Genomic DNA, 18,367 nt, shown 5'->3' with positions numbered 1-18,367 from the left:
GAAGGTATGACGTAGTAAAGTACTTACAGTACCTGTGGTGGTGTATAACTATGCCCAAAAATGGGACTTTCTAGATAAGGTGAAACTTATTTCATTTGTAAATGTTTGTTCACTCTGATTCTCCTGTTTTTTATTCTTTTGCCAATCTTTCTTTGCTCTTGGCTCATTCCATCATCTTCCTATTTTGCTCAGACCTGCTAGTTAACCCTGCTGTTACCCCCTTAACTATTGTGCCTTACTATCTCTTATCCCTAATTCAATCCCTTGCCACTGTCCTTCTTATTCTTCACATTTACTTAGGCCTCTCCAGCTCTTACCAATATTTTTAGATGTCTTAGACAAAGCTACAGCTGTGTCGCCAGCCTCATATAAACAAAAACAAATACTAAATAAAAAATACACTTATATTTACAAAAAGGAGTTCTGGGTTACTCTATTTAACTGTCATTCACATTTTGCGTCCTTCTACCAAAGCATACAGCATGGCAATTGATCAGCCCACTCCAGCCATTGGCTCTCTTGCATTGTGAGTGACAGCATTTAACCCAATCACATGCGTGCATCCTCCTAATGAGAAGTATACTTCAGTGCTAGGGCTGGAGGGACAATAATTTCCTTTGCCAATATTTATTTTCATTCTTTAGCCTTTTTTCATGTTTTTTAAGCAAAGCCAATAGTGCAATTTCCGTGAGCCAAGAAGACTTTTTTCCTGTGTTCGTCATTAGAACTGAAAAGGGTTTCAATACCCAGTTCACATACGCTTGCTTGGTACCAAGACCCCGTAGTCTTCTTTAAAATTATCTGTGATGGTTATATTTTTTTTTTTATTTCATTGTTTTTGGAAGCACATGATCGCCACAGGTAGGTGGCATGTTTTCCTTTTTAGCATTTATTTTTATTTTTGTTGCATATGTTAGAAACAAAAAATAATAACTGTTGCACCACCAGACCTATTGGCTTTACCCATGCATGGTATTATTTATTACATTATCAGGTGAGTCAGATTAAGATCTCAGCAGACAATTTCCCCAGATGGGTTTACTCTTGTCATTGAATGTCAGATAATGCATACAGTATTCCACAATATGTTTTGTCTAAGAAATGCCCATAAAAGATTCCATATCCCCCCCAAAAAAACAGATCCCAGCAGAAAGATGGGTCAAACACTGTGCTTAGCCGCCATGAATCACCGTAGTGAGCTACAGGATTTTTAGGTCTCGCTGGCGTTGCAGCGCGAAGCGCTGCCGCCAACGAGAACTATTGTTGCCGTGATGCCTCTCAAGGGAGACAGACCGGGGCACACGCAGCGATCGGGGTCTGTGGACGCGCTTCTGAGACGCACTTGCGCAGACGCACACGCACACACACAGACATGCGCGCGCACACACCCCGCCGCTGCCGACCCTCCTCACTGCATCCGCGGCTGCCTAACGCGCTCGCACACACCTCGCCACCACCGCCGCTCCCCCTGTACAATGGGCAGTCATTACCTGCTTCTTGTGTGAATCCCTGTAGCACTTGAGTGATTTTCATGCATGACGTCACAGGCCTGTGTTGAAGTCTTTCAAGCGGGTCCAGTAATTAGAAGTGACTTGAAGTCAAGCCTACCGCGAGAAGAACAGGGTCAGGCTGACACCCGGGAAGCTAGAAATCATTCGGCACCTGCTATTCTCAGAATACATTCCTCTTCTCAGTGCTGTCAAAGCATAGGCTTTCTTAAGCATCTCACACGCCCAGCAAACATGAACACTTCCTGCTACACGTGCGAAAATGTTGTTTTCATTCTTCCCTCTAATTATTTTCAGGTCAGCTTCTCACATGATGCTGCAGTTGTCACGTTTGCTTCTTCCACGTCCCTGTATTTAGTTGTGTTTCGTCACCCAGCATTCGATGGTAGCAGCTGCTGTAAATAGAGCATGCTGAAGTAGCGTCTTGGTGGTTTTTTTTCTATGTACTTACGTCATTGGCAACATCAGACGGAAGCGTGCGTGTGTCATAAGTAAAGTTGCCTCCTTCGCAGAACTGTAATTGCGGTAAGCGACGCACGCGTGAAAGGAGTAGAATGTTTTGGGTGGGTACGTATAAGTAATTCACTGTAGCAATCAGCTGATGGCATCTTCTAATAACACCTTATAGGTGATGAATGTGTTTGATGACCTCAACCTTATATAATGAGATTAAAATATTACGTATACCTCGGACTACGTGGGGCCGAGCACACACACCTGTGCCAAGTTCCTGGTAAATTGAAATTGAAGCATGCTGAGGCAGGGTTGAAACCCTCCGAGTGGGGAATGGATCATAATGTTATAGGTTTGCCTCTATCGAGGCTTCTTCAGTGTCAATATTGATTACTCTTTAAACTGGAGCTACACCGTTTGGTTAGTATCTACGAGTGCTCTGGCTATACTGAGGTTTTGCTTAATGACTGGGCTTGCAGAATTGCCTTTTCGAGCTAAACGTGTTTGATGAATTGGGGTGCAGTTTCAAGGCTGCCATGAGCCCTAATGCAAGAGAAATGTCTCTGATATTAGTTGGGCAGTGTAAGACAGCCAGAATTGGGGTGCAGTGGGCCCATCACACCCCTGCACACAGTTGAATTGCATGTGCTATAACAGCTATGCTAATGATACTGTTAACAGACCCTTCTCTGTTCTTGTTGTAAGCATTGTAATCCACGAATGATTTTCCAAATGTGTCCGAGATTTTGTTGTTCATTTTGTGAAAATGTGCTACCACTAGCGTGACTCGTTATGTTTCTGTGTTGGGTGGATCTGTTTACATCAGTGAGTTAAGGGGGACGGTTCTTGGTGTGTGATGGGTGAGACAAGAGGGCCATACAGAGCCTACTTGCCTTCTAGGCTTGTTTGCATGTTTATGGCCCGTCAGAAGTACATGGGTGTAAGACTGTTCATAGTAACGAGTAAGCCTGGGCAAAGCACTACGCTACGCTCGCGTAGTTTGCGAAGTTCGCGCTACTTCGCGCTACGCAAATTGCACGTAGCACAGTGCGAACACACGTAGCGTAGTGTTGCGGTCATTTTTTGCTTGCTCACGGTCCTCAACGTCAAGTTGGCGACCACGAGCAAACAAAATGACATCCCGGCGAGACTTTTAACTTGTTCGCGATCAGCAACATCAAGTTGGCGATCGCGAGCATGGAAAATAAACCTCCCGGCGAGATTCCCAACGCGAGGAGGTCAGGTTTCTCATTGCGAGGGGTCACGTATGCTCGCGACCGCTCGCGATGAGAAACTATCAGTTCGCGTTGAGAAAGCTGCCGCTCGAGTAAAAATCTACTCGAGCAGCAGAAAACTACAGCTCGCACTGTGCAAGATGCCATTTTCAATGATTGCACAGTGCCGGTTGCTTGTCCGCACTGTGCAATCATTGAAACCGACATCTGGCACAGTGCGAACAAGGTACTACGCAGTTCGCGAAGTGCTACGCGTAGCTCGCGTAGTGCGAACTGCACTTTGCGTAGCTTCGCGAAGTGCTACTTCGCGAACTACGCCCAGGATTAGTAACGAGTGCCATTTTTTGCCATAGTAGACAATCAACATATATTTGTGCTGCCTTGGATGTATATTAAGCAAAAGACACACAATTGATGGCTAGATTCAAACTGGAACGGCATGGTGAGCAAAAAAAACGATGGATTTAGGCCCAGATCTCTGTACTGGGGTGAATGTATGACATTGTTCTGCATTCTGTTCATCAATTGTTCTTTTTGTATTTGTCACCCCGAGTGGGACGGGTATGCCCAGACGTGGGTCCCGTGCTCTCCATGCCACTGGAGTCAAGCTATCTTGGCTGATGAGAGCTGAAAGCCCAAAACAGGTCCAAGGATGCTTGTTTACCAGTCCAGGGAGGACCTGGCCTGGCAGTTCGGGTTAGACTGTTCCCATTGGGCGCAGGGTCAAGACTGATTTGCATATGGTTGGGGCCAAACTGTAATGGCATTGTGAGCAAAAAAACAATGGATTTAGGCCCAGATCTCTCTACTCGGGTGAATGTATGACATTGTTCTGCATTCTGTCCATCAATTGTTGTTTTTGCATTTGTCACTCTGAGTGGGACGGGTATGCCCAGACGTGGGTCCCGTGCTCTCCATGCCACTGGAATCAAGCTATCCTGGCTGAAGAGGGGTGAAACCCCGAGACCTGGCTTGGCAGTGCGGGCTGGACTGTTCCCATGAGGCACAGGGTCAAGACTGATTTGCATATGGCTAGGTTCAAGCTGGAACGGCATGGTGAGCAAAACAAGCATTTGCAATGCAATAGGTCTCGCAGTTACACGAGTGAAAGCTATTGGCATTGTGAATGACAATGCCAATAGGCATTGTTATTTGCAATGTCAATAGCTCAAACTCGCATAAATGCGAGACCTAATGCATTGCAAATGCTTGTTTTATAAGTCGCGCAGAAGGCTGCCCTTCTTTCATATTTTTTAACTTTAGCCTTTATATCTTTTCAACCAGTAAATTTCTCAGGCTCTCAGTGAGTCAGTGATGGGAGCAAAACACTCACCTGGTCTTCCCTCTGTCCATTTCAACAACAATATAACTTGCCTCACAGCCACTGTTCACTGTCTAACTTCCTATGAGAAACCTTTAAAACTTTATGGCATGGGGAGGCACATTTAAAAGAACAAAACCTAAAAGGGTGGCTGTCGATCACTAGCCTTTTAATAAAGCTATCACTGGAATCAGCTGTGAGAAGAAAGCTGGGAAAACATTCCTTTGATAATGATAACTCCATGTAACATTGCCCATACTAGTACATTTGCATCCCACGCAAGGCCAGCAGAGGTATGTGTGAATAAACACAGGGACACACTCAACATATGCAAAACACCTTTTCAGTCCACATGCCTGCATTTACATAAAGAGGACATGTTGTTGACAAAAGAAATGAAAAATACAAATGGAATCAAAAATCTACATTTGATCTTAGTAAAAAAATAGCTGGGAAATTAATTGAGTATAAATTCCGAAGAGCAATAATAGCACTCACAATGAGCCTAGTATTGGGAAAAAACATCCTTGACCCCTTCTTTTGATTGACTACAACCAACCTCAAAAGCAAAACAGAAGCCTTATGCCTTTAGTGGCCAGGCAGAGTTTTGCTATGCCTAAAGTATGGTAAAATTGAGTAAAGGGGATGAACTTACCTCCAATGTCTAGGTCAACTTTATAATTCATGAAGTGGGTATGGATCGTTCCCAAGGTGTGTTCGCCAACTCTAGACCCGAAATCGAGACCGTCGGCATAGAGGAATGAAGAACTTATGTAGCCCGTGGCAGACACTTTGGCTTCAATCACTCCATTCTGGTAGAACATAAAGTCCCACACATAGTCATAGTTGATGAGTGTGGAAACGGCCCTGATTACCAGGACGGTACTAGGTAGACCACCGTAATACATAGAATGCAAGTTGGAATAGTGCCGCCTCAGAGGTATACCTGCATTCTGCTCAAAAATGCATATTGAGTTTTTGACAGTTTCTGGAGACTGGGATTCAATCATATGGTGGGTATCCACGTAGGTAGCTAGATAAGGGCAGTCCACTCCCCTGACCAGCTCATGCGCAAATCTTCCGATGCCAAAACTGCTGTCTATGTACCTGGTTACGAGTAAACCTGGAGCATTCGAACCATAGATTGCAATGGCCTCCTGCACACTCAGCTCGTAGACAACCCTCTCCCCCTGAAATCTTACATCAAAGAGTCGCAACCCAGAGTTGACGTGCTTTCCAAAGGCGAAGCTCCAGGACTGAAAGAAGACTTGGTTGTCTTTGACACTGTAACGTGGGCCGGTGGGCTCATATTGGAAAGGAGTATTTGCGGCGGTGCCCCCTAAAGGATTCATGGAAGCAATGTCCATTTCAGGTGGCACTTTACCCATTTTTTCAACCATCACTTTGCCTGTTTTATACTCCTCCTCCAGGTGAACCATATCGTTGAAATACTTGCCCTTGTAAAACACTTTGACCACTCTCCACTGGGAGACATCTAGACTTTGATGATCAACCAGGATTTCCAAGCCCACCGGGTGCAGGAAGAAGCCACTACCACTAACGTTATGGAAGAGGACAAACCACGTTTTGCGGTCCCCAGATCGGAACCCACGGGGGACCGTGGTGAGAGCAGCAAAGTTTGTCCCATCATAGTCATACGCATCTTTCAGGAAGGTAGGCGCCTTGGCAAACTCTTTCTGGTAGATCAAAGAGTACATTTCCATGTACTCTTTCCCAATCACAGGTCTGCGGTGGTAGGGGAGCTGGTCTTTGTACTTCTGCAGAGTGATGTCTGAGTGGTAAGTTGGGCGAGGCAGAGGGCCTACCACGTACTCCGTGATATTAGGTACTTGCTGTTTGCCGAAGAAGACCACCGCCAGCGCCTCTCTTTTGGGCTGTGGTCCTCTGTTGTCTAAGAAATTCAGGGCATCTTGCTTTTTGGGGAGCATGACATCGACGTAGTAAATGCAGTTGTCGGAGGGGTTCGCTTCCGCGGCGTCTACAAAGTCATCGCCAAGGTTCTGCTGAAGGTAACGCACCACCTGCGATAACTCTGTAGGGGTGAGGTCAGAAAAGATCACACCCTGACCATCCTGCATTTCCTGTTGGCCAGTCTGCTTTTCCTGCTGGCCACTGTGTTTTTGGCCCCCGCACTCTTGCGCCTTGGCCCCTCCACTAGACAAGAGCACGCAGACCAGGGCTAAAATGGTGGCCAGTGCCAGGGCGAGCAGCACGAGCACGGCCTTAATATTCATGCCGGGGCAGTAGGCCCTGGGAGGAGAAGTGAGAACGGATGCTCCGGCGTCCTGCCCCGCGCGGCTGGAGTGGGTTTCCACTTCACGTGCCGCACATATTAAATATGCAGGGGGGCGGCTGAGTTTCATCAGAGGATAAGAGACAGGCGAGGGGGGAATGAATGTGGCAAGCCAAAATGGGCGGGCTACTCTTTGTGGCATCCAAAAAAGGATTGCTTTCTTGGGATTCTGCACCGAGACCGCCGAGTGTCTTCAAGGACGCCTCGAGCTGAGGGGGTTCATGTGAGGGCGCGCGGTGTTGTTTCCGCACTGAAAGCAGCCTGAGCGCTGACGGTGACGCAGTACGAAAGTAACCATATTGTACCCATCGAACCCTCTGCCGGGAACTGCAGGCCTTCATTCTTATGTTTTATTACAAGTTGTCCACACCCTTTATGAACGCAAAGCAACATAATTTCATTAAAAAAAAATGCAGAAGTAGGCATGACAGTGTAGAGCGAGACTCTGGGCGTGAAAGCGTCCGTGAAAGTTTAAAGGTCAGTGCAGCACGTTGTAAATCAGCGCGTAATATGATTATTGCACCACACAATTGAAAAGCTTAACACCATCATATTTATTTTTTTGTTGCATATTTATGTAGCGCGAACTCGACCCGAAGGTATTGGAGCTCTTTACACGAGCACCGTATTTACATTACACATTCAGATACAGGGAGATTAAGTGATTTGCCCAGAATCACAGGATGTGGACGCGACCCCGAGGCTCGAACCCTGGTTTGCAGCACCAAAGTCGGCAGTCTGGCCGACGGACCACATCCCCTCCCCACTTAATGGATTTTCAATTTTCTTAGTGTAATGCGACCAATATTCCCGGATCCAGACATTCATAACTCAACCAGCCCTGTTTTTAAAACGGGGTGAACAGTACTACAAGTCCCAGAATGCAAAGACCACTTCTGGACTGAATGAGCCATTCACGAATGGGCCTGGAAAACCTGAAAGCTCTGTGGTCCATTATGAAGGGGCCTTTGAGGCGCATAATGGCAATGGTATGCCTTCGGCATTTCTGGCCTGTTTCAGTGCTTAATTTGAGCCTGTGGTTTCCGGTGCTCGGCACCAGTACTTGATTGTCAGCACCGGTACTTTTGACAGTCTACCACATTGCGGCGCTGTATATCTCATTTAGAGATCAGGGCAAGAACAGTTCTTTATTCGTTCAATATAAGGTAAAAATTACTAATACCTGCCACCCACACCATCCTACTAGCATTGGGGGCATGGCAGAGTCCGAATTGTCTCACTTGTAGCAGTGTGATGGTTAGCAGGCTGGCATGACATTTGACAGCGCTGGCAAGGGCAATGGCTGTCCCAAGCTGCAGTTGCCTCCTGTCGAGGACCCAAACGCCTATGTCCCTGGCATCCTGCCTTTTCTTCTTCTCTCCTTCCCTCCCTCCCAGCGGCCTGGGTTCATTTTCAAAGCAGAGATGTAGGGATGGAATTCTGCTGCATGGCCTGCTGGTGCTGCGCGTTCCTGCTGCGTCTTGCTAGCCCTGTGCTTTCCTCCAGTGAACTAAGCTATCATGAACATCCACTGGTTGTCCTCCATCTTGTTCTTTGCTGTTCATCGTCAAGTGATGCTGGGGTGACCAGGGTCTCCCATTGTGTACTCTGCCATCTGATTGAGAGTGACTCCTGCCTCCTCAGCCCAGACAGTGTTGTGACTGGGGGTGGTGGCTGCAGGTTAATGAATACATCGCTAAAGGGTACCCATAGAAACGCACCTCAGTGGCATAGTCCAGCCTCAGCTGACCTGGGGGGAAGAGGAACTGAGAAGTATCTCTAAAGGAGCCCCAACAAGGTGAGACGTGACCCGGCTACTAGCGCAGTCCATCCATGAACCTCTTTTTACCTGTCACGTCAAGTTCTCCAACAAGCCATTCCATATCCTGTCTCAATCAACCGGGGTCACCCTGAACCTCTTGTTACCTCACAATTACAAACTTGATCTGCTCTCCCAGCCATGACACACCAGTACCACGCTTGGCCCGTAGTCCACATAACCAATCACTCCATTAGCCCTCATCAGCAAGTCACGTGATTTCAATCAATCAACTCGGATTTGTAGAGCACAGCTAATCACCCGTGAGGGTATCCAGGCGGAAGGTTCTTGCTGGGGTCAACCAAAAAGCCAGGTCTTGAGTCCCTTCCTCAATTCTGGGAGAGAGGATGATGTTCAGAGGTGAAGGGGGAAGGCCAAATTTACCCCTCAAGACATCATTTCTATTGGTCTCCTAAACCAATTAGCCCCTTCAGCCGCTCACTTGTTACCCGATCAGTCATTCTAGATAGTCATCTGTCATCCCAGTAACACCTAAACTCTGTTTCACTCCACGTCTCCCTCCCCACCCCAACCAGTCACACGTTGCTCCTACAACTACTAAAAAAAACACCAATTGGTCACATGATCCGCCAGTCATTTCAGGGACCTATAATTCTATATTCCCGCCCCCTCCACCACCTATTACTATACCTCGTTTCCCATCCCTTTGCTATCACTGCCATAGATATTGCCTTGTGCTCCCAACAACAAGCTGGACCTAGAGAAAGTGCCTTCTAGTGCAGCGTTGAACACAAGGCAACACTTATGGGTCATTGTTGCATCCACTTTAACCAAAGGACTGCCCCTCTCCATAGCTGCACTGAAACACACACAGCAGTTAGGGAACTTGCCTCCTCGGGGCAATGTTTTTGTTGTTGTAATTATAGCATGTATGTCAGGCCTTCCTGCTTGTTCTAGACCTTTCTGAGCTCCAGGCCGATAGACAACAGTAGTGTTCACAACATGGGTGAACGAAAGAAGCCTAGACATGTATCCAAACACTCGCACATCTCATCCTTCTCTGTGCATGGTCAGGTGCTGAGACCTTTTTGTCCAGCTGTCTCACTAAATAGCCCATAGACTCTTTCTCCCTAGGAGACCTTGGAGATAGGGGTGCCTCCAAACGAGGTGCTGTCTCGAGCTTGCTGTTTACTCCCACATACGCATACCTCCAAAGAACCAGAGGTGCCGTATAAAGTTAGTGCATTCACCCCCCTCCATAGGTAGGCTTGCATCACAAGAACATTATAACTGCCCTAAGTTGCCCTTGCTCCAGCCTGCAGTGCGAGTACTACGTGAACATTCTGTGGCATGTCGGTCATTAAACAAAGGTGATCACCAAATATTCAGGGCACTTTGCACGCGTTTGTACTGAAAGGTATTCTTGACCAGGAAGTGCTGGAATGTTCCTGAAGCCTGCCCCTTTAAACTATTGCATCAGCCAGTTGATGGACCCATCATTGTCGACAGCGCAAAATCCATTGGTGTCATACTCGACAAAAAACTCAATCTACTCTCCCACATCGATTCCATTGCAAAGTCTGCTCGATACCAACTGTGCCTTCATTGGGGGATACGTCGCTTCTTCCCGGAGCAAGACCTTAAAACCCTGGTCCAATCACTGGTTCTCTCCAGAGTGGACTACTGCAATTCTCTTCTTATTGGCCTCCCCAAATCCCACCTGTCCCCCCTTAAATCTGTTCTCCATTCAGCAGCTCGTTTCATATATGGGGCCAAAAGAAGCGACCACATCACACCCATTTTATCCACCCTCCGTTGGCTTCCCATAGAGGCAAGAGCTATCTACAAGACTGCCTGTATCACCCACAAAGCCTTGCACTCCTCCTCTCCTCGCTACCTGACGAATAAACTGAAACTCTCTGGAGGCTCCAGACCATCACGTAATGCGGAAAATTTATTGCTTGAACCTCCCACTTCCAAGAAGGAAAGATCGATGGCCCAATCCTTTTCAGGCAACGCAGTGAGAATCTGGAACTCACTTGCGCCTCAGCTCCAGACCACCACCTCTTCCCAGGTCTTCAAAACTGACCTCAAAGTTCTCCTTCTGCAAAGAAACTTCCAAATTTAATTCACGCCCTCTCTATTATCTGAAGGAAGTCCTTCCATTATAGGAAATTCTGTTCTCCATGACTATAGAAGTGCCTTCCCAGTGTGTTCTTATGTTTTGAGTGTCTGCCATTTATTACAGTATTATACTTCTACATGTGTTTTGTACTCTTTTGTAACATGCACACATCACTTTTCCTCTTGTAACGTATCGTTTGTTACCTCTTGTATTTTGTTTGCTTTTGATACATGCACAATTGCCAACATTGCCTCATGTAACGTAACATTTGTTCTTGTGTTTTGAGTGTCTGCCATTTATTGCCGTATTATACCTCTACTTGTACTTTGTAGGCTTTTGTAACATGCACACGTCACCTTTTCCTCTTGTAACGTATCATTTGCTACCTCTTGTATTCTGTTTGCTCTTGATCCATGCACAATTGTCCCTATTGCCTCAATGTAACGTTTGCTTTTGTAACATGCTGACTTGTCATTTTCTCCTCCTGTATCATTACTGTTCCTATTGTGAAGCGCTCTGACACCTTCGGGTAAAGTCTGCGCTATATAAAAACGCATAAAATAAATAAATAAATAAAATGGAGCTGAGGACTGTCTGCATCACCCATGCACCAAAGGCAGACCAGAGGCACAACCTTCCTATCGAAACCTGCTAAAGTTACATTGTTCAAGTCATTCATGGCCACCACTTAGAAGGTGAGAAGGGTGTAGGCAGTGATCCTGGCTATGGTAACCCACTCGCTCCATCTGGTTATAGCTTTAATCGATAACACCGCAGAAAATGACAGTCTACCCAGGCGGACAACCTCCACTGCTGCCCTACCCTCCTCCCTTTCAGGGAATTGCAAGCCCAGTGCGGGCTCCTATTCAAAGAGCTGTTTGCAAGCATCTTAGCACCACATACATGTGTTCTAGGCATACCAATACAAATATGGCATGTCACTCAAACATGACTGTATCCACAAACATCTGCCCACTGGAAAACATCACTGAAGTGACACAGAATGATCCTGGGTGCCCATTGTTTCATCAGATTCATAGGACATGACTACATGGAAGGGTAGATGAGTTGAGAACATCGGTGACATTGAGTCAAAAACAAGCACCACCACTGTCTCCATAGCGGAGGCTGATGATAAGGGCCTCTTGGGTATAGGCTAGAGGAAGGATGGTACAAGGGGGTGCAAAAGTCAGAACTCAGGAAAAGTGCTCTGATATGATCCATGGTACATGGTGGGAGGACCAACCCTCGCCTCACTCTAACCAGATAATGTCGGAAATGAATCGGGCCACCCACGACACAGCCCAGACTTGCCCTCGATGACAAAGCAATCCAACCAGATATTCACACCCTACACAGATGAGGCTGGACAGCGGGAACCACACAAAGAGCACAGGAAGGGCAGGCAAGGAAGACAAAGAGGGGGCAGAGGAGAAACATGTATGTGTGTAATTGCAATAATATTACCCATTTATGTTGGTGTTGGTCAAACTGATTGTTTCAGGGCTTGGTTGTTTTTATAACTACTCAACCAAACCAATTTTGATAGTTTTAGAAGAATAAAAGACTGATGAAAATCCTGCAGGCTCTAGTTTATGCCTTGATTGTGATACACAAATGTCTGCAGTAGGTGCATCACTCACTGAGCTATTTTACTATTATTGTAACTTGTGTCCCACATGTTAATCAAAGATCCCTGTAACAAAAACAGTGAGCAACTGAGCTACTGTAGTTACAATACAAATCTAACAACCAACATTACATGTGCTCTGGTGCAGACACATCAACCCTCTAAGGATTCATGAGGATTGAAACTATTACCATAGATTGACCTGCACAGTATTCTCACCCCAAGTCAGGAATAACAATTGAAATATAAAGAGGCTTTCCTGTTTTCAGTTTCTATTTTAGGTAAATTCTGGTGGGGTAATTCAGTGTTTTCAAGTGATTTCCGTGCCTTAAAAAACAGTGGTTGTCAGTGGTTACACATTTTTGCGCCATTAAAAACAACAGAAACAGTGCTTTTCCGGTGTTTATGTAACGTTTTGCTTTTATTATTGCTTGCATTCTATACTGATAATGTATGGTATATATATGGTGTACGTACAGTCTATATGAGGTCCAAATACATTTTTGCAAAGCACAAGTTTCTTTCCTTCGGTAACGATATATCTGTAAGAAACAATAGTAGTGATAGATTCCTTACCTTACAATTACCCCAGGCGTCAGACTGGATCCGGAATGTTTTTGTCAGCAGTACCCCTGCGCGTCAGTAGGCATCGTCGTGCGGCTCCGCGTGCGTCGTTAGCGCTGGAATGACGTCCCTGGAGCTATTTAGACGCGCCCACGCACGCTGACATCAGTTCTGTACACGACTTTCCGCGCCAGGAACGCAGGGCCACGCAAGAAACTGACCACTGGTGCCATGAAACTAGGGCCCTGAAAGGGATGACCTTAACCCTAGAAATCAGTTCGTAAAATAGGGAAGTTGGGTGGGGCGGTAAGGAATCTATCACTACTAATGTTTCTTACAGATATATCATTACCGAAGGTAAGTAACTTGTGCATCTGAAAGAAACACGTAGTGATAGATTCCTTACCTTAGAATAGATACCCCAGCAATAGCAACCCTGGTGGTGGGTCTGCGAACCAAGATCACACCAGAAAGTCCTGGAGAACAGAACGGACAAAGAAGCCGTCTCTCCGGACTTGGCTGTCCAGGCAGTAGTGCTTGGTAAACGTGTGCAGCGAGGCCCACGTAGCTGCCTGACAGATGTGATGCAAGGGAACACCCCGTCCCAAAGCAGTAGTGGCTGCCTCCGCCCTGGTAGAATGGGCGTGCAGCCCCACCAGAAGCCCTTTTTTAGCCAAAGAAAAGCAAGCCTTTATGCACAGAACGACCCACCAAGAGATGGACCGCTTGTGCACAGCCTGACCTTTCTTGGCGCCCACGTAGCCAACAAAGAGCTGGTCATCCACCCAGAACAGTTGTGTGCGGTTTAAATAGAATGAGAGCGCATGCTTTAGGTACAGACGGTGGAGCCTCTCTTCCTCTTTCGAGGGATGCGGAGGCGGAAAGAAGGTAGGCAAAGTGATGGTCTGCCCGATGTGAAAGGCAACAAAATATGAACAATGGTTCCAAAAGGGAAGCAATTATTTACACTTGAAAGAAATCAAACTTCACAAAACACAGCATTAGTAGATCAAAAAGATTAATCAATATTAGACAATGAATTAATATTTGCAAAAAACACAAGTTTATTTTTTGAGATTCATTTGAATATCAACTCATTTATCAATTCATTGGAATATGGACGAAAAATGAAGAAGGCTGTATATACAATAATGTTTGCAAAGAAGCGACGCAGTGACAAAGTGAATAAGGTGACTAAGTGTAGTAGTGAAGATGCAAGTATTTACAATATATATACGTGATTATCAATAAAATACACAAACAATTTTTGCAGAGATTCACAAAAAACGTCCTCAGCTTAATTATGGATAAAGAATAAACCTTGTAAGGCACATGTCCTAATTATTTTATGGTATATACAAGGAATTCCAATTGATACAGGACTGTAGAACCGTCAACGTTTCGACCCTATAGCAACCAGTCGTTGTACATAGTCATATCGGGTCTTCTTCAGGACACAGGAAGTGTATAACAGCCTACACAAGATAAATATATATAGATCAGTATCTAAGCTGTGTTAAAGATTTTGTGACAAGGAAAACAAAAAGTTTCCCCATCAACTCACCTAAAATTCAAGTGACGAGACAGATGTTTCCCAAATTGCAGTTATTGCCACTCGATTTCAATCTGAAGGGACTACCTGGTGACATGTGTACACATTAATACGCATATAATAAATGCGAAAGGTATTTAATTTACGGCATTGAAAACAGAGAAAATTAATTACCAGAATCGTAGAGGGTCTTGATTCGTCTTGGTCTAATTTTTAAGTTTTTTCGGTCTCTTTATACTCTGATTACCAGGACCTGTTGTGGATATAAACCCAAATGGGGATAATCCGAATTGTATTCATATAACTAAGATCGGGTACCGTTATAAATTAATGAACCCCGTAATTGCTCACCTGACTTCAGGGTAGAAATTTGGCTTATAGTGCTGTGGACATCAGGACACAAGTTCAACTGTAAAAAGCATGAAGCAACCCAAATTTAGTGCCACAGGAGTTGCTTGGTCTATTCAGACGTTAAATCTAGGTCAAGTGTTCCAAAAATGTAAGCATGCCGTAATTACTAGCAAAAACGATTTTAGATACAGTATTATCAATGTTTCTCACAGTGGATAATCGCTCCCCAAGTGGCCAAGACTATTCAAGAGTCAATGTGTACGATAAATACGCATAATCCCCAGATCGTAACGTGCAACTAAACATTCAGGCACCGGGTAGGCACCGGGTAGGCTAACGTCCAAAGACTATAACCAAACTACATGATCCGACGTCATTCTTTAAGGAGATTATTCAACTAGCGAAAAAAGTGTCCAGCAAAGCAAATTTGGACGCTTCCTACCTGATGTCTTCCGAATTCATCTTTAAGTCAAAGGGAGTCCGTCTGTTGCATGCAGCCGGCAGCGAGCCGAGCGTGCAGCAGCTATATTGGAGCTGTCAACGGACATAGAAACAGGACTGATGTGGGCCAATTCGATTGGTCTTTCAAGGACACCCCAATGCTCGTGCGTTTAAGGCAATTGTTTAAGCACTTAATATCTTACAAACAAACTAACATGCTTATGAAGTATTAAAAATTCGTGGCATCCTATAACTTTTTAGAATATAATTTCGAAGGCTTTCCTTATTCGTGAAAGCTTCAATATATATTAATGGCAACAGCCAGTATGCCTGATTATTTTAAACCGTCTGAGCGCTTGATATCTTAGTCTGGCAAAAAACATATAGATTATTTGTAAGATGTGTCGGCAAAGGATATAACTTCCCAACCTCGCACGACTTTAAGGAGTATGACTTCCTCCCCAATTATGACATTTTCGGTACACGTTAGATAGTTAACCCACAGTTACATCATGTAACAAAGTCATGCCTCCAGGGAAATAGGTGGTTCTATTAACTAGTGTGACAGAGGTGGACAAAGTTGTCAGCTCCGGCAATTCACATAGAACAGTTCAAGCATTGTTCTGCACAGTGCATACACACAAAGGATAATGTTATGAAAAGGACTGTTTGTTTCGTATTGGAATTTAGATTCATCTAAATAGTTTCATTTGATGTGTTTTTTGGAAAAAAACATATGTACAACGCGCATTTGAACAGACACAATGAACATGGCACGGGGCTATAATTAAGTAAGTATATCCGCTCAGGCGGTGCACATAGGCCAGTTGGTACATTGCTTTACACAGTGTGTATACACAAACCGTAGGTTTACATTCTATATATACCATGTGTTCGTCGCACATTAGAAAGGCACAGTGAACATGAGAGATATCAGGAGATAGACTTATCTCAGACAAACGAGGCATAGGATAAGTCTGTACTTATCTAAAGCATAACATTCCCATTTGTTTATTGGTCTCCTCATTTTCATTGAGTCCTGTCTTTACAGAGTCGAAAGAGTGGATCCATCTACACTCCTTATAGTTGAGAATGGAATGAATGTTACCACCTCTCGGATGCAGCCGCACCCTCTCGATTACTGTCCATCTCATGCTTTCCGGTAAATGGTTGAGACTTACAAAGTGATCCACCAGAGGAGCCCCTTGTGTTCTACACTTGATCCTGCTCATGTGTTGTAAAATTCTACACTTAATTTTTTGTGTAGTTTGCCCTACATACACTTTATTGCATGGGCAATAGATTGCATAAATAACGTTGTTGCTATTGCAGTTGGTAAATGTAGGTCGTGTGTAGCTTTTTGCATCGTAAACAAATGTGGGGCCCTCTATCGTGGACATGCAAGCTTTACAGCTGCCACATTTTTTATGGCCCAAGATCGGTGGTAATGATAATTGTGAGCGTAAGTCTAGTTTGGGGGGACTCTGAAGGTAGGCATTAACCACAGCATCTTTTATACTCTTGCCACGTTTGAAAGCAAAAAGTGGTAATTCAGCAGTTCCAATTTCTGTAGCCACCAAGTTCCAATATTTGGCTATTGTTTTCTTGATGGCTTGGCTGTCTGGGTTAAAGGTTGTAACGCAAACCAATCTATCATTCACCTTTTCACTTTTTTTGGTCTCTAATAGAGTCTCTCGTGCGCAATACCAAGCTCTCTTTTTGGCCCGTTTCAGGAGTGTACTAGGATAGCCTCTGTCCCTTAGCCTTTGTGTTAAAACTGATGCTTCCTCAAAGTAATCTATTCTCTGGGTACAGTTACGGCGCAGTCTTAGGAACTGCCCATAGGGCAGGTTATCTCGAAGACTGCGGGGATGATTAGAATTATAACTGAGGAGAGCATTTCTCTCAATAGGTTTTCTATAGAGTCCAGTATAGAGTACCCCTTCCGTCGTTTTCACATTGAGGTCTAGGAAACTAATAGTTTCGCTGTTCTCACTCATTGTGAATTTTATGTCGTTTGATCTTTCATTTAGCCATTCAAAAAATGCCCTCAAAGTTGTAGTTGAGCCGGTCCAGATCATAAAGACATCGTCGATATATCTTTTCCACATATCGATGCTGTCTCTGTATGGGTTACTCTCATCGTACAGAAAGGTCCACTCAAAATTGTCCATGTAGAGATTCGCCAGGGACGGCGCATAGGTCGCACCCATAGCAACGCCCTTGCATTGGAAAAAATATTGGTTCTGAAAAACAAAATAATTTTTGGTCATTGCGATGTCTAACATTGCTGTTAGAAAATCCGTAGGGATTCTGTGAGGAGCAGGTCTTGCATTGAGCACCTCTTGCACTACCGCAAGTGCCTCGTGCTGAGGAATGCTCGTGTATAAGGATGACACGTCTAGGGTTACTAAGAGTTGTTTCTCCTTGTCAAAAGGATGATCCTCTATGAACTGGATCATCTGTGTAGAATCCCGAACATAAGATTTAGTAACAGTCACAAATGGCTGTAAAAAGTAATCAATATATTGATTAAGGGGTTCTAACACAGAGCCACACCCCGATATAATTGGTCGTCCGGGTGGCTTGTCTAGGTTCTTATGGACCTTTGGCAATGTGTAGATTGTGGGGATTCTAGGGTTAGTTTTAGAGAGAAATTTGGACTCTGGGATGCTCAGGAAGCCTAATTCAAGGGCATGTGCCAGTAGGGAGTCTATCAAAATTTTTATTTCAGATGTAGGATCCTTTGTGATTGGTTGATAACTATCACGATCATTGAGTTGTCTTTGGATCTCATCAATGTAGTCATTCCGATTTTGTATTACGATTGAACCCCCTTTATCGGCAGCCTTGATAATTATTTGCTCATTGTTCTTAAGGGACTGTAGGGCCAGTTTTTCTCTTACTGGGATATTATAGGGGACAAATCTAGGTTTGTCCAATATAGACAAAACCTCTTGTGTAACAATTTGCTCAAAGGCCACTATTTTGTGGCTCATAGTCTGTATGGAAGGTGTAAAAACAGAGTCAGGTTTGAAAGGTGTTGCCGCAATAGAGCGAATACAAGGTTCTCTTTGTGCAAAGAAATACTTC

The 18,367-nt window shown here is 44.8% G+C and overlaps 1 protein-coding gene across 2 annotated transcripts in view; it reads right to left on the bottom strand.

Moving 5' to 3' along the window:
• Nucleotides 1-6,842, bottom strand: part of LOC146869385 (amine oxidase [copper-containing] 3-like) — a 79,612-nt gene extending 72,770 nt beyond the window's left edge. Inside the window, exon 1 of one of the 2 annotated variants that reach the window (XM_085599698.1) lies at nucleotides 5,173-6,842. In XM_085599698.1, coding sequence (XP_085455824.1) covers nucleotides 5,173-6,772 — 1,600 coding nt within the window. In that variant the 5' untranslated portion in view covers nucleotides 6,773-6,842. The remainder of the gene's footprint in view (nucleotides 1-5,172) is intronic. The other variant, XM_085599700.1, reaches the window with a different exon arrangement.
• Between the last annotated feature and the right edge of the window lie 11,525 nt (nucleotides 6,843-18,367).

The sequence above is a fragment of the Triturus cristatus genome, chromosome 1_1 (assembly GCF_964204655.1).
Source record: "Triturus cristatus chromosome 1_1, aTriCri1.1, whole genome shotgun sequence".
In the NCBI taxonomy this organism is placed as follows: Eukaryota; Metazoa; Chordata; class Amphibia; order Caudata; family Salamandridae; genus Triturus; species Triturus cristatus.
The sequence above is the reverse complement of the archived record's forward strand: the minus strand, read 5'-3'. Positions and strand labels throughout refer to the sequence as shown.